We start from the raw sequence: 20,731 nt of genomic DNA, 5'->3' as shown, positions 1-20,731 counted from the left end.
TACCTTTTTCTATGCAGATAGAAACATAAAACTAAGAGATAAGCCACTCCAAAAAAACCTCCTTTACCTCTTTTCTACCACAAATTATTTTCTTGAAATACACACAACAGGCTGTTATAAATCTAACTCCTTGCGATTCCTATTTTCCTTTTTCTTTAACTCTGTAGTGCGCTTAGTTAACTTTCTTACCATATTGTAAGAAAGAACAAGAACATCCTGATATAATTGTAACTGACTCTTCATATTGTATTCATTGAACAAAAAACGCTCCCTATGACCCTTCCTCCAAATAAAAGCTGTGTCGATGTAAAGCTGTAGCTGTAAAACAAAAGGCCTCGGTGTCCTCACCCTGGACCTCCTCAATGTCCACGTCTTGGACGTTGGGCTCATTGGTCAGCCTGTTTGTCCTAAACATGGAACATTCAGAATTTAAACAACCCCTGTCTAATGTTTTACAAAGAAAATTGATCTATTAACACTTATTTTCCATGCTCAATTGTGCCTTAAGCCACATAGTAACTGAGACTAGCGGAAGGTGTCGGAAACAAGTTAAACTCAAGAAATGCACCTCCCATTTTGCTAGTTGAAGTTAAATATCATGCCACAAAATATGTTTACAGCCCAGTAATATCATCAGAACTTACTTGACAGCACATGGCCTCGTCCCTTGGTGCAGACGGTGCAGTAGTGTGGATTCAGGAGCTCTGCATTATGGAAGAGAATTACCGAAGATATTAAATGTGAAAATGATCATTATAATCTAGTAGTGAACTACAAACTGAATGCACCTTGCATGGTGTCAATTCAACTGAATTTTCATTAAATGGGGATATCTTCGCCAATTCCCACAACAACTAGTATAAAAGGAAAAGTATCGATTTATTTTTTTTATATAATTTTTCTATTCAGAATTCCTGAGTTTAACTTCCAAGTTTATGGCAGTTTGCAACTCTATACAGAGCCCTTATTTATTATTTGTATGCACAGTAACTGTTAATGTCTTGCTAATTTTGTGAATCCATACCAGTGAGCGTTCTAATTTGGGGATATTTTTCCACTTGGCTGTAGCGATGTGGGGCTTGGCCGCATTTCAGACTATTGTCAGTCCTAATGTTGACGGGTCGGGAACGACAGACGGCGAGCTGTACAGTGTCATTATGCAACGCAGGCATACATCTGAAAGATTAACAGATTATGGAAGAATAATTGGACAAATTTACAAAATGGTTTGGACATTTCTAATATGCAGGGGGGGGGGGGGGAAATTAATGGCATCTGACAGGCAGAATGCCAAATCGTTTGGCTTTTTTATGTGACTTATAACTGAATGAACTTTGAGTTGGCAGGGTATTTGTATTCATATAAGCCTGCATGTCCATCATTAAGGGCAGATTAGTCTGTGCATTTGAAATAAGATGTCTTATAATAATTAATAGTAACCTTTATTTGTATAGCCTCTTTCATACACAAAATACAACTCAAGGTGCTTTACATAGATAGGCCATCAAATGGTAACGGTGCCAACAAGCAAAATGTTTAAAAATATAAAAGTGAAAAATAATACCAATCTTCACATCAACTTAGACCTTGAAGGACCACAACCATTCCTCATCGAATGATTTCTCAATCATTATTGCTGCTCACAATAGTTTACGGCCATTTTTAGTGGAAGACCAATGATGCCCTTAAGGACAAATAATGTCACTAGTCAAACCCCCCCCCCCCCCCAACCCTGATGGGAGGAGGAAGGGTGGTGTCTGGGTAGAGGGAGACATATGAACAAAAGTGTTGGCAATAATTTCTTGCATAAGCAGCACAGTCAGGTGTCCAAACAGAGACTCCTGGGTTTATTTATAGATTGGTAGCTTAGCATATTTGTGCTTGCTTTTTTCCTTTTTTTATTTATTTATTTATTTTGCCTTCCACCTGCCTCCCGAAAAAGAAAGTGCTCCCATGCAAACAAGAAGGGGGGGTAGGCCACATATTTTCCCAAAGAAAACTGCAAGGGTACACCGTGTTCGTGACTTTGGCAACACCCCCCCCCCCCCCCCCCCAAAGACTGAGAATTGTATTGGATAATATATTTTCTGGGAACATTATTAGGTATTAATGCAAGACATTCAACCCCAGTCGTATAACACCACTTCACTAGAGAACGACTTTTGTCATAATTTATGTTTGAATAATATGTCATAAAAAAAGAAAGCCAGAAGACGTCCATCGGTAACGACTGTTAAGCTGTTTACATGCATAATAGATCTGCGTGATATATGGTGCAGCAGTTTTAATGCATTTCTCCAATTTTGTTTGAGCGTTCTCCCGCCTAACCAGATTTGAACGTGTCTTGTTTTCTATTTATTTATTTTTTTTTCTCTTTCCATATGCTATTCTTGGTCCACGCTTGGGAAGCATCATTTATTCAAGGGCTACTCGGCGTGGCTGTTGTTCGTCCCTTCCCTCAGTGTGCACCGAGCACTTCCACCGCGAGAAGAGGAAATAGCTGTGGAAGCTCGTTGGCATCTCGGCTGAGCTCCTGCGGCCGGGGAGGGTGCGGGCCAACCAGTGCGTCCGTTTCACAGTTTGTGTCCGTGTGGCTCGAAGCACCTATGTTTTTAAATGCAACAGCCAGGCAGAACCGACTGTATATGGTGGCGGGGGGGGTGAGATGGCGGAGCCGTTTAATTATTGATTCATGACAGACCCGCCAAGTCGGTAAACGTCAACACAGGAGGAGGACTGGTGCGTGAATAGGCTGGCACAGCTGGCCGTGCAGAATGTCAATGAAGCCACTTTGTTCGGTTTCTTCAATTGAAAGCCTTCAAATGCTCTATCTGTACAGTAGTATGGATGTGGTGACAGTGTAGCTGTCAAAACCGGTGTTTGCACCTGTGGTTGGAGCAGACGTCTTAAGGGGCATAAACCTTCGGTTAATATACTACTCTAAAATCCTCTTGGAATATAATGACTTATGTGCCCACCCTCCATGCATCTTTATAAAATGTATTGTATACTGGCGAATTGTCTGAATTTTTCAGAGCTAATTCTGATACCTTTTTAAAGCAGGGTTTACCATTTTTACCCTAACTTTTATTTGTAGTTCATTACTATTGAGAAACTTACCACTCTGCCGCAGCGTCTCACTGAACTTAAATGCGGTCCAATGGGGCAAACTTTTAAGCTTTTAATAAAGAATAAATCTCCTTTTTGAAAATGGCAAACATTACAGCATTGTAGTCTTAGTGTATTAGTGTTTCTTAGTGTATTATTTTTACATGTTTGGAACAACGGTAATGTCACATTTAATTTAAAACAATTTTTTGCAATTGCCGCAGTATATCCGAAGCGTAACTTTGGAGGCAGTAGGTTGCAACTTCCCATTCAAAGTATTTTATGTGAACACAGAGATGGTGCAAAAGAGTTAATAGAACCCTGGAAAACAGAATGCACAATTTGCGACTATTACATATGATATTGTGAGATTCTTGCTTTTGAAAAAGAGATTATACACTTTTATAAAGCTCATTTGCCCCATTGGACTGCATTAAAGGTGCAGTGTGTAGAATTTAGTGGCATCTAGCGGTGACGTTGCAGATCACAACCAACTGAATACCCCTCCCCATGGCGGTGCAACATGGGGCGGGGCCACAGTCTCTTCCAAAAAACATGGAACGCCCTCTCTAGAGCCAACGTTTGGTTTATCCATTCTGGGCTGTAGAAACATGGGGGGTGCAACATGGCGGCCTCCGTGGAAGCTTACCCGCTCCCTATGTAGATTAAAAATGGCTCATTCTAAGTTAACGCCAAGACGACTATTTTCATGGGATTACACACAAATTAAAGCATACTTGTGAATATTGTTTTCCATTTCTGCCAAGTCTGTTCCGTAAATTCTGCACACTGCACCTTTTAAAGCACAGTTAGAAGTTTCTCAATATCAAAGTGTGGCGTGGGAATGGTGTGGTTTGAGCAGCCATACCTGTCCTGGGTCTAGGTAATCTGCTCTGATCTGAAACCCTGTCGTCTGTGTCGTAGGTCCTTGAAAACGCCACTTGGGTGGAGTGTGGTAGGTGAAACTGCTACACGAAGAGTGGGAGTTTTGTTTTTATTTTGCTATAAACGGTTATAAACGATGGGAACCAAGATTTTAAAAATCAAACCTACCCTTTAACTGAAAAGGGAGGCTGGCCAGCATACTTTTTAAAATGTATTTATTTATTTATTTTGAGGTATGCAGACTTTATTCAAAGTTGGTTTATAATTTAACATTTGATTCCAAAAGTTAAATTAAAGCCCAACCATAATGTGAAATGTTTAATGTTTATAAATTCATTGCATACTCTGCTCGGCAACGCGATTAAATGAATACATGAATAATGCATTCAATTATATTAATAAACTATTTGAGAATCATTTAAGATTGCGGTTAATCATGCTGCCATTTCATTATGTTGATCTAACTGACATTAATCAATGAGTTGAATGAGTGTCACAGTTCAATTCAAAGTTAAATGATTTGAGTAGTTTAAGCTTTTTTTTTCCCCACCTATGTCTATTCATAAAATCGTTAGCCTCATTATCTTTATTTGGGGCCAAAAGTTGTACACGAAACATGTAAATCAACATATTTTGGAGGGCGACTCAATGTTTCTTTTTTCAGTCATATTTAGAAAGGCATTTATGAGCCACGGTGCTGCAAAAATCACCAATGCGTCGTAACAAAGCTGTAATGCTAGCTGTGATGCTAATTTCTCAGCCGGGTTTTCTGTCGCTATTTTAGGACGTGTAGGCTGTAGTTTTGAAGGTGTAAAACCTGGCTGAGCGGGTAAAATATTCTTTCAAAGTGAGTTTTACTTTTAATTTAGCTTACCCCCCCCCCCCCACCCCAAGTACAGAGTGAGTTACACAACTTTAGGATCTAATCCTTACCTTGGGGGGGGGGACTGCCTTCATCGAGACTTTCATGACTGCTTTGAAGGAAAGCTCCAATAACAGTCAAGCCCCGAAATATATAATATTTTTTATTTGTATTGTTTTGATGTACATTGGTGCGGAAAAGCCTAGATGGATTCTGATTGGTGGGTCTGAGGCAGAATGCATTTGATTAATCCATTAAATTTGAATTAACGCGAAAGAATAATTAACCCAGAGGATCACGGGATGTCATTCTTACCTCGCCAGCTAACATCAGGTGGTTCAAGATTCAAGAGGTTTATTTGTCGCATTCATATACATGCGTTCATTCTTAGTTGTTCTCGTTCTTCCGTTTTCACTTCAATTTCGATCATTTGACAATAATTGTTGGTGCATACATAAGATATTTACAGACGAGAAATATTTGAGGAACAGTCATTAGTAATGTGGCTATTATGCCCAAGCAAGGAGAGGCATTGATAAGAAGCAGCCTCGCATCGCAATATTGATGTTATAATACCATTCTAATTAAAGCCGGCCCTATCATGTGGTATCATATGTTTGAATGCAAAGAGGTTTTTCACTGCAGCATAAACCTGTTTCAGTTCCATTTCATACGTCACCAAGGGAGCTGGCTCGCCGCGCTGCATCGTCCCACTTAAGGGGCCACGGCTCCAAACCTTTGAAAATCAAGGTCATGGAGCAATTTGCGTCCCACCGCCTTGAAGAAATGTATAACCCTATCCTCAACGCGCTGCTCAATTTGTAGGAACCTTTGATATTGCCGTGGCGTCCAACTGCATTTTGGCAGAGGTGGGGAAATTCCAGGTCCAGGAAGTAAAAATAAATAAAATAAATTAAAAACCTTGCCAGGTTTTTGCTCCAGCCCTACACTCATTCCACTCGCGCAAATCCACACGGTTGGCTTCAAATCCCAGAGTGGAGTTTTACTTTCTGAACCGGGATGCAGGATAGTTGCCGTTCAGTCTCTGGAAATTTCCCTTGAATTTCTCTTAGAAATGTTTATACCTTCAACTATGTCCACCTTGGCTCCTCTTGCCCTGCGTGATTGAAAAGGGAGAATTTTGTATTACTCTTAATGTAGAACTTGCACAGATTCGGGGAGAATTTCTTGGAGCACAATGCCGTGTGTGTGTGTGTGTGTGTGTGTGTGTGTGTGTGTGTGTGTGTGTGTCGCCGAGCATCCAGGTGACCAGGCAGGGAATTACATTGTGCGTAATTAGTATTGCGAATCTGGGCACTCACAAACACACACACACACACACACACCCCTGAACAGTGATGCGTCCACACCATCAAATGCCGTAGCCTCAGCTCTCTGAGGCTGGGACAGGTGCACAGAGTCTCATGTGAGCGCTGTTCCAATTCCTGCCTCCATATGCGTCCACGTTTAGCTTTTTTGGTGTTGTAAACCGCATTGTTTTGCCGGCTAAAACCGTCTGCCTTTTTTTTTAATTCTCGTGTTTCATGCTTCCCTGTGTGCGTGCATTGTTTGGGCCGCAAGCGAAACGGCAGCTCAGCCGATTTGAATACATTTCCCCTTCCGTGCACTTTGTCCCGGCAGAAGATTATTCCTTATTCTTCGAGCAGACGACGGAGGTATGAGCCGTCTGCCTTGAGATTGCGTAAGCGGTGTGCCGTCGGTCACCCCCCCCCCCCCCCCCCCCCCCCCCCAGGTTGACCTTGCGTTGTGGCGGGGAGGAGGGGAAGGTCAGATGGGTGAGGTGGTCAGATGTATCCCAGCCGGGACTTCCTCCATGACTGATGACGAGTCGTCCTCCTTGGCCAGGGAGGCCTCTTCCAGACCTGTCTAGCTCCTGATCGCTTTTTAGTTTGTTTATTCATTTATTTCAGTTGATTTTTAAGACAAACCCGGGGAACAGGGTTTGAGTGTCGTACAATTTGCCATGTTTTCGGGGATGAAGTCATTGGTTTTAAGAAATGGTGGTGCGTCATTCCTGGAAATCCTCCCAGGGGAAGTCAACACAAGACAAAAAACGACTATTTGAGCTATTTGTGCCTCGTTGTGACACATTTGTAATTTTAAATCCTGTTTTTGGATATTTTATTCAGTACCTTATGATGAAATGTATGCAATAACTGCAATATATTGATCACTGTAATAACATAGTTATAATGTATACGTTGTATTTATGCTGTACTTGTATAATTTATCCTGTGCATAGAATTGCACTTGTACATTCTGAATATTTTATATGTTGGCTAATTCTGTTATTGCTTTTTGACAATCTTTATAGGAAATAAAAATTGCCAAATTCATAGAATGCCTTTTTTATTTATTTTTTTGGTTTTGTTTTTAGCTTTTTTTATGTTTACACAGCAACGCACCAGTCCTCACTATGACGGATATGTAAACGTGTTGGTAGAAAATAAACGTATTATTATATCATGCCACAACATGATGTGTAAATTACTCTGATGGGCCATGTTTTTATTTTATTGTTTTACGAATTTTCACTGTTTGTAATTGACAGTTAGAAAAATTCTTATCATGAATTACTTTAGAATCCCAACTAATATCATTGACTTCCAGACACTATTTATAGCTTTTTAACCATTAGTGGTGTGTGTGTGTGTGTGTGTGTGTGTGTGTGTGTGTGTGTGTGTGTGTGTGTGTGTGTGTGTGTGTGTGTGTGTGTGTGTGTGTGTGTGTGTGTGTGTGTGTGTGTGTGTGTGTGTGTGTGTGTGTGTGTGTGTGTGTAAAATGTGGAGTGTGAAAGCCCAAATTTAAAGCCCCGGTGTGGAAAGTGCGTAGCATCGGCTTTAGCCTTTGAACTAACGGCGCGGCCGCAACTTTTTTTTTTTTTTCCCTCCTCCCTTTTGGAGGAAGAAGTGCACACAAATTGCACGATACACCTGCTGATGTGCCGTCTGGCCGCGACCTTTTCTCTCTCCCCCCCTCAGCGGTACACGAGTTCCCCGACGACCTTTTCTCCAACGACGAGCGCAAGAGCGGCGCCATTCTGTTGCATATTCTAGCGGTAAGAGTTTTGTTTTTTATTCATGTTCCCCTGCAGCTGCTTCTCGCTTCTCCTATCCCAACAATCCCAAATTAGTGGTTGAACTCGAAACCCCGGCAAACACGTTCACGTGGCGATTCAAATGATCGGAACGGCCCAATTACATCTTGCCTTTTTATAGCGCTGAAAAGCCAGGTGGGGCAATGACCACAGTTTGAGACGGATTATCCGCCAGTGATGCCTTGGCTGACATATTTATCAAAGTGGCGAACATTCTGTTGGATTTTCAAATGAGCCGTACTGCAGATTGCATTTCGCGCCTACGGTTCGGGGCAGAACTGCATTTAGATATTTTATTCCTCCCCTAAAAGGAAATATTTTGTGTAAGCAACGGCTTACATAAAAAAAAAAAGGCAAAAATAGTAATGAAGCAATGGAATGGAAAAATAAGAGAAGTAAATGGCAATACATGGAAAATGTGGAAATAAACGATAAAAACCTAACTACCGATTGTATGCAATAAAAAAAAAAAGACAATATGCACCCACCCTTATGTCGATTAAAAAAAGAAATAACGTAAAGAAAAACAATACAAAAATCATAATAAAAACATGACCAGAACAAAATCAACTGGATGGAAAATTGATGCAAATCAACATTTCCACAGAAAATGTCAATAGCGGGCTCTGCAAAAACGCCAACGCAGAGGAGAATTTTTCTCCACACAGAGTACAGCTTCACCTGTCACCTTTAGGCCTACTCGTGTCAATCTGAATAAGCAGAACCCACCACTTGACTGCAACTAAATGTTATATCCGTGACTATGACAAATGCATTTTCTTGTAGTTATTCATTTGGTATAAGCACTTTCATCACAATAAATACGGATGTCCACTTCTGCACTTTCTTCTTCTTGCACATTTTTAACTGTACATTTTACACTTTACCATGTGTATATAGATATGTTTATATATACATTTATATATAAATGTTTCTTAATTATTATATGTTGTATGTAAATATGTTGTATGTAGATTTGGAGTTGTAACAAAAGTAATTTCCCCCTGGGATTATTAAAGTATTTCTAATTCTGATAATATTAATAACAAAAAGGAATCACCGCTCCCTGCTGCAAGTAGAAATGGTGCCTTTTGTCTTTAGTTTGGGTGTGTTGATGTAACTGAAAGCCTCCGGCCGCCTGCACATTCAAATTCAAAATTCTTTCCTTGATATTTGGAGACCTTCTTCATTAAAAAGGTGAAGGTTTCTGGGATACACTTCTCTGCTGGTGCTCTCCTGGCCTTCTTCCTTTTCCCCCCTGTCCACCTAATGTGCCCAAAGGGCTCTGGAATAACGTTGACATGCATCAGCGAGCCAGTGCTAGTGTATCACCAGAAATACTTGATGATAATAGTTAATCCCATAACCCAGTTCCATCTGTCTGTGTGCAGTCTCGCCCTCTATCTCAAAGGCTCACTTTGCAAGGTAATGCTCAGATTATTCCATTTCATCCCCACACAAAGTAGTAATACAAAGATGCTTTTAAAATGCCCCCACCAAAAAAAATAAATAAAAAATACAGCATGAGTTGAGATTTACACAATTAATCAGAATACCCAGGACCAGTCATTTATTTATGTCACCACCTGTAGAGGTCTGGCACATCCTGCAGTCCTGCACTGCCCCCTGTGGACAGCATAGAGCACTGCACCCTGGCACTGACTGCCATGATGTCACAACTGATCTATAATTAATAGTGTGTGTGTGTGTGTTCGCTCGCTCGCTCTCCAGGCCTGAATTCCTAAAGCCGATCTCAGCCGTCTCTCTGTAACCTTGGTTGATTTCTGCTGAATCTGTGTATGCAGTGGCTGGCTGGTGTTTTCCCTCAAACACAGGGAGATCATTTCCCATGTGATATAAAATAACCAATAATAAAATCAATAATGAATATGAACGACAAGGTAAAGCACATTAATGAATGTTTTTGTTTATTGGGGTTTTCCATGGGATGTAAAACCCTTGTGATTCATGGTCATGTTATGGTACAAAAATAAAACAAGTTTTCTCAACAGTCTAGCAAAATCGAATGTAAGATTTTTGAGACAAAAATGACAGCAGTAAGAAAAACTACCTAACAAAGTCAAAACACCTGTTAACCAGTAGAAGGGTTGAGGTGTTTCGTCTTATCATTTTATTTCCTCATCACTGTAAGGAGTCTTCTTCTGATAATATAAGAAAAAGGCTTGCCCTCACAGTGCATTGTGGGTAAGGCCTGTTACATACACTACACCAAGCAACAGTACGCAAACGCAGGTACGTGACCTTTGCGACTCTTTCTTGCTTACTATACGCACGTTTTGGGGCTCATCCACAAGTGGGATCTAAAATCCCTCATTTGAGCGGAGGAATGCAGTGGAGGCGCAGTGAGTGTGTGTGTGATACTGGCCCGAATTATTGGCCCGAATTATTTCCACCAAAAGCTCGTCTTCTGCTGCTGCCCTTTCAGTTTGTTTAGCCGGAAACGGCTACTTCTTCAGTTGAGTAGTATTCGTATCTAGCGCCTCTTATGGGAAACGTGTAATTGCACCACACGTTAGCGTAGGGTTTCAAAATGTGAACGCACACATTCACTACGCAAGAACGCGACAAATACCTCTGGAAAACTTGCGTTGCTATCTGCGTTTCTGCGAGTATTGTCTTGCACAGGGTGTGTAACAGGCCTTGGGCTCGCCATCATCTCTTTGCGTAGTTTTTCCACACAAACTGCAGCTATTCTGACCACGCTCCTCTCCCCTCCCAGGCTCTCTACATGTTTTTGGCCCTCGCCATCATCTGCGATGACTACTTTGTCACGTCGCTGGAGAAGATCTGCGAGGTATCGGACGTTCGTTCTCGCGCTTCTTTCCTGTCACTCTATTGACCCGTTTCGCTTATTTATTCGTTCATTTCCCCCCCCTCAGAAACTAGACCTGAGCGAGGACGTGGCCGGAGCCACCTTCATGGCAGCTGGCAGCTCGGCACCGGAGCTTTTTGCATCAGTCATTGGTAGAGACACACACACAGGCACGCATGCTCCAATATGGCTGGTGTCAGGGTTTTTATGACCGACCTCCCGCGTGTGTGCAGGTGTCTTCATTACCCACGGTGATGTGGGCGTGGGGACTATCGTCGGCTCAGCGGTCTTCAACATCCTCTGCATTATCGGTGTCTGTGGAATCTTTGCTGGACAGGTGTGTGTGTGTGGCTTACTGATGCGTTGTAATTATATTCTGCACCGTAGAAGGAGCTCATTTGCACCTGTATCCCCCCCCCCCCCCTTGAAGGGAAGTGAGCCATCTGCTTGAGTTATTTAGTTTTTTTGGAGAAAGTGGAGAGTAGGAAGCGCTTAAACTTTCGTGTGTGTGTGTGTGTGTGTGTGTGTGTGTGTGTGTGTGTGTGTGTGTGTGTGTGTGTGTGTGTGTGTGTGTGTGTGTGTGTGTGTGTGTGTGTGTGTGTGTGTGTGTGTGTGTGTGTGTGTGTGTGTGTGTGTGTTTGAGACGAACTGTATCTCCGTCCTGAAACCTCACAATAAAATCAAGCGTTCCCCTCGTCTGAACGTGTCTCTATTCCCCATCCAGGTTGTGATCCTGACCTGGTGGTCGGTTTTCAGGGACTCCTTCTACTACACCTTGTCTGTGGTGGCTCTCATTGCTGTGAGTAGAGTCACAGACTCGCACACTTAATATGAAAGTGCCTTTTAAAAAAAATCTGCTTACCCCCATTTGGGTTAATTATTTCTGACACGAATGCATATTTTTGTATTTGTCCTTTTTCTGTAGTTCATCTACGATGAGAAGATTGTGTGGTAAGTCAGTTTTCCATTCACCACTGTTTCTCTTTCGGAACACATACTCAATTAAATTGTATTCAATTGAGAATAAATAATCAAAGGCATTTCAGAAGAATCTGTGCAGATTACTTATAGTAATGAAACACCTGAGGTATCATTCAATGGGATGTGATTTATTTTCTTTTTTTCTTTTTAATTCAAGTCAAAACAATGTTTGCAGTCTCTCTCTCATCCTCTCTTTCCCTGTGTGTCAGGTGGGAGAGTTTGGTGTTGGTCGTAATGTATGTCGGCTACATCCTGGTAATGAAGTGAGTTCTGCATATTTACATAGAAAACATTATTTTCCTCAATTTGGCTTAAGGTAAATCCCATAATATCCCCGGGTGAACTGGGGAAGAACACAGCTAACCAGCAAACTAACCCAAAAGCTGCCTGCTACAGTATAATCACACTGCACACACACGCAATGCTTTTGCCTTTTGACCAATGAATTCAGTGCCTAGGAAATGGTAAAATAAGTCATATTTTCCACTCGTTGCAAAAATAGACCTAGATATAGAGGGAGAGGCTTTACAAAAGTTGTTCATCAATGCCACTGTTGCCTCGATGGCTACTCAGATTTCAAGCTCTCAAAAGGGGCTCAATGGGCTCTCTGTTTAGGCGGAAAACGTCAATCTTCACTCGATCCCCATTGGTGTAGCTCCTACGTCGTTGTAGCTTCTACGTCAGTGTCTGTACTATGCCTTCCTTTAGAGGTTGCAAATTGTCAAATTTCACCGATGGTGCCTTCGGTTATTTCATATCTCAGTTTTAGTTGAGATCATTTTGCTCTGGATCCATAAGTTTTATTCCGCTTATAAGGCAACGATGACGTGTTGGTCAGAGAGTCTTTTAGTTTTGTAAATTTAACTGCATTGTGCAAATTTTGTCTTTGCACAGAGCAATCAGCGATTGATGGAATCAAAATTGCAGCTTCCGCACAGTGTGAAGCGAAAAAGGTCAAAGCTTTCAAATAAATCTTGCCGCAATGATGAAGGGGGACTCTTGGACGGAAGGACCTTCTGTCAAGACATTTGAGAAAAGGGGGCCGACGTCGACTAACAATCTGACTGAATGGAAGGAAAGCGTCTCGAAGGAGACATGTCTGCACAGAAAAATCCTCTGTTCATTACGAAGGCGTCGGGTGTCTCCTCAAAAGTTGGAAGCCGCCGCACGCTGCCTCCTCATTCCGGCCACGTCTGTCCAGCCGTGGTTCGCCGGGGTCGCCTGGTGATAATCTGTGCTCCGCGCCTTAAGAGTTTAATCTTTTCCCCTCTCTTCAGAGGCTAAGAGCACAAGCCTAACAGGATCACTCCTCTCCTGTCTCATTTGGAGGGAAGGAGCGCTTTGCTGTAGGCAGCGCCTGTCATGTCTCCTTTTGCCAAAAATGCACTGCTGACCATTTTGGGAGGGATCCAATCAAAATGGAAGATGTGGGCCCACTATAAATGTACCCTCCAGCGACCTTGCTGGCTACTAGGGAATTCAGGAAGCCTAGTGTGAAAATGATTACATGGATGGATAGAGATGCAGATTTGCTTGTTGGTATCTGCACGATGTGTAGTATTTGTAGATATTTACATTTGTCTGGAAAGAGTAATTTAATTATGGTGTGCTATTTATTGGGCCGACTAGGGAGTACAAAAGTGTGTGTGTGTGTGTGTGTGTGTGTGTGTGTGTGTGTGTGTGTGTGTGTGTGTGTGTGTGTGTGTGTGTGTGTGTGTGTGTGTGTGTGTGTGTGTGTGTGTGTGTGTGTGTGTGTGTGTGCTTATAAATCTCCCATCAGTCAAGAAATATATCAGAACGTATCCCTATTTGTACGGGCTATTTCGTAGGTTAAAAACTTGGTGGTTTTTACTAATGATTAATAAATACCTCTTTTATATGAATTTTTGAATTCTCTTGCTTGATTTAAATTCAAAGGAAAAAATGCATTCACATTGGAAAACAAAAGTGACAAAACCTAAAGTTAAAATGGAAAATGTAAGTGTTGCAGGGAACACAATCTACATTTACAAATATGTGAAGTTAACCTAAAATAGACAATGTTAAACATTGCTGTTAAAAAAAATATATATATTTTTTTTTACCCCAGATCAAAAATCAGTTTCCCACTAAAATCATTTAGCCAAAACCTCGGGCCAATGGGAGAGATCGATAGATCCACCCAAGCAGTGGATTAACTTTGTGAATTTCCGTCCTTGATATGTTCCGTCGGTTCTCCCGCTTCGTCCCAGGTTCAACTCCAGCATGCAGAAGTTCTTCGCCGGCGGCAAGGAGGACAAGAGTGTCGCCAACGGCAACGCGGCGGCCAGCAGCGAGATGGAGGACGGTAATGCTACATCTCACTATGTTTGGGATGACGACCCATCGTTGCCCTTGCTCCTCCGCCCCCAGGTGAGGTTAACCAGACAGGCTGGCGTTTCCCAATCTGGCCGATCCTCTGCTTTCTGGCACAGAACTGTGGCGGCCATGGCTCCTTTCAGCAGGTCTGCCACGGCTTCTCCTCCTCCTGCTGTTCAGCCGCTTCAGAGGAAATTCAACATGATTGTTCTGTTGTTGTTCTGAGGATCGAAGGATCACACTTGTAGTTCTCCTGGCAGAAAAGTGAATGTCGTTGTGGTTATTTGACGGCCCCTTTTATTTGTCCCGCATAAAAAAAAAAACTAAAAAAACAACACGCCATTTGGAACCAACATGTTAATATTGATATAAAGTTTTCTTTTAAAGTGCACTTTCAATTTGATTTTTGGAAGGCTTGCCTTGCGAATGCAAAGCAAAAAATAATGCAAAACCCTACTTACTGGTACTGGCACATTCACATATAAATGTGTGTTGAATTCCCTGGAAGCCCCACTGAGGTGTGTGTTGTTTTCCTCCTGGTTTTCCAAGCCTCGGGGAAACAAATCGCAAGTAACCAATTTCTAAGTCCTCTCGGAGACTCCAACCCCCCTATTTTTAACGATGACGTGCCTGTCTGCTTAGCCTTACTAAACCTGACGACCCGCCATTTCCGTCTGTCAGCCATCGGCGCCGGAGGGTTTTTTTTTTTTGTTTGTTCCCCCCCCCCCCCCGTGTGCAAACTGTGCATGCAATTCATCTCCAGTGGACTCGAGGAGGGGTAATGAATTTCACAGGAGATTTCACTGAATATTTGTCCCGGCCCGTATTTACAGAGTTAATTTATGTGCATTGTTGCATGTGTAATGAAGTACCAAATGAAGGCAGAGTTAAGCCAAATGCATCCAGCGCTTGTGGAGACGCAGCACAGCATCCAAAAGAAGCCGTTATAAGATTGAGACTGATACGCAGCTCCGCGATAAATATTTCTTTGATTTAAGCAAGACGTATGGACTGTTAACGGGCGTCGCCACGCGCTACGGTCCCCCAGACCAAGAGAATAGCCAACTGCGAATATGCTGAGATGCTATCCGGGTCCCTTTTGATATTGTAATTCCGCTCCTTGGTCAACACTATGAATATTTATACACGGGTAGGTGGGCTTTATTTTTTGACGCGCGCCTCAAATGCCTCGGTATTGATGTATTCTCAAGTTATTTTTGCGTACTTATGTAAATGTCATGCCAACGTGCATGGTGATTTCCCTCAATGGCTCTCGGCTAACAAACGCTTTGTTCTGAGCTGGTCATAAAGGCCGCATGCTGTGCTTTGGGATATAATGATGATCTTGAGTTTTATAGTCGTCCCGTCACTTTTCAAAGGCGTTCGCTTCTCATTTTCCGTAGGGATGTCACAATAGACACTGGCGCATATATACTGTACCGGAGATGTGGATCCATATTTGTGCGCAATGGCCGACGCATTTTTGAACATGCGTTTTGCCGTGATATCCGCCCCCAGTAAAACCCACCAAGGCGTTCAGCCGCGGCTCGGTGGTCATGGTTGACGAGATCATCAACGCCAGCCCGCCGAAGTTCCGGTTTCCGGAAGCGGGCCTCCGCATAATGATCACCAGCCATTTTGGACCCAAGACCCGTCTCCGCATGGCCAGTCGCCTCATCATCACAGAGGTACAGATGGGAGTTGTTGCTCCAGGAACTGCAGTTTCTTTGTTTGAAAGCATTTAATACACGGCTCTGTGGAATACTCTATAATAACCGCTGTGTGTTATAATGACGACCACTTCACCCTGTCCAAATTCACGACCCCTTGTTTCATGCCGCCTACATGCTAGTTCCTAACGCTAGCGGTGACCTCTTGTGGCGCTACATAGAAACTGTAATTGAAGACTAGACGAGGTCAATGCAGATATGTCCAATTTCACATCAATAAGAGTAAATAGGTTAGTCGTATGTAGTGCAAAGTTGATTCATTTTTTGTCCGCCGAGTAGCTCGCTAGGTTGTTGCGGTGTTGGCTACGCTGCCGCGGACAATTCTTTTCAGAGCGGAAGCTCTTAAACTAGGCAGACCTTGTCTATAAATCATTTCAAGTGAATATTGTCTCAATTTTTATCTATTTAGTAAGTAGCAATGTAATAAGCGGGATCACCCTCGGTGTCGTCATTGCAGAACGGTCGCGCTAGCGGCATGTTTGCGTTAGTGCTCTTTGACTTAGTTCCTTCTTTGTGAAAGCGCCAGAAGTTGGTCCAAGCCGCCAATGGTGTGGAGACACAAGTGATCGATGGGAAGGTTGACATTGAGAACGGAAACGTGCCGGAGGACAAACCCAGCGAGAAGGAGGAAAACGACACCATCTCCCCTTTTCATATTCCAGGTGTGTGTGTGTGTGTTTATATACTTGATGTATGCTTTGTTGATTTAACCATATAAGTAATAAATAAAGTGGGGAAAAACAAACTGGAGAAGCAATGGATTAGCCTCTCTCAATTTTTTGAAATGATATAAAATTCCCATACATCGGCGTTGTGTCGCCCACGCTTCATTACTGTTCAGAGTGCGTTGCGGTCGACGGCCGCTGCCTCATCAGCTTTAAAATCGACTTCCACTTCAATACTCTGCACGCCCTTCCTCAAATTAGTCGATGCCTTCATATTGTGACGAATGATCATTCGCCTTGGCAGCTCTGAACATGGCTGCCCTTTTATCCGTCAATGATTATTGACGCGGAAAAATGTTTTCTGTTTATCTTCAGACAAAGCGATCCATCTAAATGGATAGTTGGATGGAAGTGTTTCAATACGCGGGAGCGTGGACTGGAAATCCACTTAGCTTGACTTTGATTTATATTTTTATTTTTGCAATATAAATATTTGGCAGGCTCTACACATTCATTGTAAACACAGCTCACAAATAGTGGCAACAAATTCAAGTTGTTTGCTTGGACAAGTTTGATTACTGTACGACGCTAATTGGTATAGTCTGATTAATTATTTATTTTATCAGGCAAATGCGTATTTTCATGACTCAAGGAGGGCAATGGCAGATTCTGAACATGTAACAAAGGGGATTTGAGAAAAGCATAAAACCAAAACGGTGGAAGTATTACAATAAGGGTCCCCAAACCTCTTCTTTGGAGTGAAGGGGGCGGAGGGCGTCGAAATGTCAGCAATGAACTCCATAGCCTTGGTTAAATATAAACCTAGAAATGTCATTTAATGAATCCGTTTATCGTCAGCGCTCTTTACTCTGCCAACACAGTTGTACTTAGAGCACTAAGGTGAGAGAAGTTGGGGGGGGGGATTCCATCTAACACATGTTGAAACCATCTGAGTGAAAGTATTGCAGAAAAAAGAAAAAAAAAAAAACACGAGTTCAAAAACACTAGATCAAAATTGAATAGCGGTTGGTCCGTGTCGCTGTATTTTTTTGTTACCCCAGCAGAAGTCAAATTGAAGTCGATATATTTGATCTCGAGTCAAAGGACCTTGAAACTGTGGAAATTGTTCCCATCTCTCGCAGCCGGCATTGGCAGCAAGTTTAAGTGGCTGATCTCCTGGCCCCTGCTCCTCCTCCTCTTTTTCACCATCCCCAACTGTGGCAAGCCGCGCTGGGAGAAGTATTTCATGCTCTCCTTCATCCTCTCCACGGTCTGGATCGCCATCTTCTCCTACCTGATGGTCTGGATGGTGAGTGCCTTGCCGCTCCTGGCACTGTTTGGTCAGACGTGGGAAATGTGCATCGTAGCTGCCGCGCTCATGGTTGATTTTTATTTTGCTCCTTTGACAGTAGGCCGCCTTGCTTCTAAGCGGAAAGGCGGCCTACTAGGTAAGGTATCCTGGAGTAACGAAGAGGGGTATTGTGTCTAGCATTTGAACATCCTTTTGTTGGCAACAAAGCCTGTGATTGTTCTCTGTGCCCTCCGTAGGTCACCATAATCGGCTACACTCTGGGCATCCCTGACGTCATCATGGGCATCACTTTCCTGGCGGCGGGCACCAGCGTTCCCGACTGCATCGCCAGCCTCATTGTTGCCCGTCAAGGTGCGTCCCTTTGTGGAAGCTGCCCTCGTTGACTTTTCCCATTGTTTGCGTTCAATTTCATACCATGAGGCCTTTGCCAACGTCAATAGGATGTGGCAGTTAATGCTAAAGCACAGTTAAACCGTAGCGTGTCCAAACCAAGAAATATTCCGGGGGAGAAATGGTGGAACGGCATCTCTTTCTGACAACTTCTGCCGGGTGTCCCTGTCTGTTTTCTGAAGGACTGGGCGACATGGCCGTGTCCAACACTATTGGGAGTAATGTGTTTGACATCCTGGTGGGACTGGGAGTCCCCTGGGCTCTCCAGACCATGTGTGTCAGCTACGGTTCGGAGGTACGTTCATGAAATGTTAGATCTGTAGCTAGGGCTGCAGCCCAGGTTGCCCTGTTTGATTCAGTGTTTGAGTCCAAATCGGGTCTTGAGGCGAGGAAAAACGAAAGTCTGAAGGCTGAAGTAGGATTCAACCGGAAGTGATCCCGATTTTTGTATTCCCAAATAGTCATATCCGACGTAAGACTATAACTTTAACATTAATGCAGGACAATAGATTTCATGAACTGTATAAATAAGAATGATATTGGCGGTGGTGCTTCTTGCTTGATTCTTGATCCAAACAGTGTGGGGAAGATATTTGCAAACGTCTTCAGGCAGTCAAACACCATGGAAGCAAAATTGGCCAAATTGTAATTAAATAGGGAGTCAAATCGACTGTAAATGAGAATTGAAAAGGAACGGATCTTTCTTACCCTCGCTCTAACCCGCCCTCTCCTGTTTGCAGGTAATGATCAACAGTCGGGGGCTGCTGTACTCGGTGGTGCTTCTCCTGGGCTCCGTGGCTCTCACGGTGAGCACCATGTCACTGGTTGTCTCGCACCCAGTTGCTAACTGGGAACATACTTAATTAAAATGATTATTTAGATTTATGTAGATTACATTTTCCTCATCTTTAGATGGGGAACAATTTAAAGCCTAGCCATACAGTTGGGTCATTAAACAGCTGCTGCATCCCTGAATTACAGTTTGATTGCCAGTGCCAGAGAAAATTACACCACCCCCTTACTCTCCTTTTGGAGCTGGGCCATTTTCACTGATGTTAAAAAATTAAGTTGGGTTGAGGGCACTTGAGTTTCCACACAGGTTTTGAGCAGGATTTAAATTCGGTAAGGACTCTATCTACCTTTGGTATAACATTTTCATATTGAAGCATAGAGTATGATGCATAGGGTTTCCATATGTTTTGACCTCAGAGTTTTGTTATTCTCACAAGAATCGTTCAATTCTGTCAAAATGCATTTTGGTGGTAAAGTGTAAATCAGTCATATTCATTATGAATTGCGCTAAATGCCAAGACTTGTTTTCCCTTTGCTCTTCAAGTCAGTCCTCAGCTATCGTAATCTTTACAAGATTTGTTCGCTATGAGCGAATCGTTTGCGTTTTCAGCCACCGCCGCTGCAACTCTTAGGCGAACAAGTTCTAACCCTGTTGGGGTGTGTTTGTTTCAAGGTGGGCGGGATCCACCTCAACAAGTGGCAGCTGGACGTCAAGCTGGGCCTGTACGCCCTGGTCCTGTACGCCGTCTTCCTCTGCTTCTCCATCATGATCGAGTACAACGTCTTCACCTTCGTCAACCTGCCCATGTGCCTGGAGGAGTAGAGCACTGCGGCGCATCTGGCGCACATACACAAGATGAAAAAATAAATGAATAAAAAAAAATCGACCTCTCCCACGACAACCCCCTCCCCACCTTTCTACACCTTTTTGCACCCAAACAAAACCCTCAGTGATATTGGACCTCACACCTTGTCTGACGACGTACATTGGTGGTCTGAGACGGCCCTGCACACCCCGCTCTCACCTTGCCTGCTTCTATTTCGTCTTTCTTTTGTTTTCTTTGGCCCGTGATGCAGAACTTGTTTTCTCAGAGAGGGGAGTGCACTGCAAAAAGTCGACTCTGATTGGCCCTCTGGTCACGGCCCGGGCCCTTCTTGTGCCCATATTTCGGGTGTTTCCCCTCCTCCAGTCCTGCTGATCGTCTTTATGTGCTCCTGCTACCTTAGTCTCTCGCATGGCTTTCGACGTCGGGGCCCCCTTGGGATTCATCGGGGGGGCCACCATTTTGACTCGTATGCAATTCAGTCTCCTCCACTGTAGATTTTCATACAAACCACCCACCTCCAGGAAGGAAAACTCTCTTCAGTCGTCTGGGTGTCGGGGGTGGGGGCTGGGGGGCTGGATCGTAATTCCATAACACCACACCCAGTTAGGACCTAAATGGAGAGAGAGCCCACCCTGAAGTCGTTGCCATCGCTCTGTACTGTACCCAAGGGGAAAAGTAACACCCACCCCTCCATCGCTCTCTCTCTCACACACACACACACACATACACACACCGACACACACCTCCTTGGCAGCTGCCCCCCAAACCCCCAGGTTAGCATCGAGGACCAGGTCCCCATTGGTGCATCTCCGCTACCAGGCCCCACCCAGTCGTCATCCTCCCTCCCACAGACTACTTCTTCAAACCTCAAATCTGCTTTTTTTTTTTCTT

At 43.3% G+C, this 20,731-nt stretch overlaps 1 protein-coding gene across 1 annotated transcript in view; it reads left to right on the top strand.

Annotated features, from left to right (window-relative positions):
* The window catches only part of slc24a4b (solute carrier family 24 member 4b), a gene marked incomplete at both ends in the record, with an annotated part of 31,464 nt that extends 11,628 nt beyond the window's left edge, over nucleotides 1–19,836 (top strand). Inside the window, 15 exons of the mRNA XM_080024093.1 lie at nucleotides 7,858–7,934; nucleotides 10,714–10,788; nucleotides 10,874–10,958; nucleotides 11,040–11,143; nucleotides 11,531–11,605; nucleotides 11,732–11,757; nucleotides 11,997–12,050; nucleotides 14,019–14,113; nucleotides 15,643–15,812; nucleotides 16,375–16,516; nucleotides 17,662–17,828; nucleotides 18,068–18,182; nucleotides 18,404–18,516; nucleotides 18,962–19,027; nucleotides 19,687–19,836. Of these exons, the coding sequence (XP_079880219.1) occupies nucleotides 7,858–7,934; nucleotides 10,714–10,788; nucleotides 10,874–10,958; nucleotides 11,040–11,143; nucleotides 11,531–11,605; nucleotides 11,732–11,757; nucleotides 11,997–12,050; nucleotides 14,019–14,113; nucleotides 15,643–15,812; nucleotides 16,375–16,516; nucleotides 17,662–17,828; nucleotides 18,068–18,182; nucleotides 18,404–18,516; nucleotides 18,962–19,027; nucleotides 19,687–19,836 (1,514 nt within the window). The remainder of the gene's footprint in view (nucleotides 1–7,857; nucleotides 7,935–10,713; nucleotides 10,789–10,873; nucleotides 10,959–11,039; nucleotides 11,144–11,530; nucleotides 11,606–11,731; nucleotides 11,758–11,996; nucleotides 12,051–14,018; nucleotides 14,114–15,642; nucleotides 15,813–16,374; nucleotides 16,517–17,661; nucleotides 17,829–18,067; nucleotides 18,183–18,403; nucleotides 18,517–18,961; nucleotides 19,028–19,686) is intronic.
* Between the last annotated feature and the right edge of the window lie 895 nt (nucleotides 19,837–20,731).

The sequence above is a fragment of the Zeus faber genome (genome assembly GCF_960531495.2).
Source record: "Zeus faber genome assembly, chromosome: 2".
NCBI classification, from domain to species: domain Eukaryota; kingdom Metazoa; phylum Chordata; class Actinopteri; order Zeiformes; family Zeidae; genus Zeus; species Zeus faber.
The sequence above is the reverse complement of the archived record's forward strand: the minus strand, read 5'-3'. Positions and strand labels throughout refer to the sequence as shown.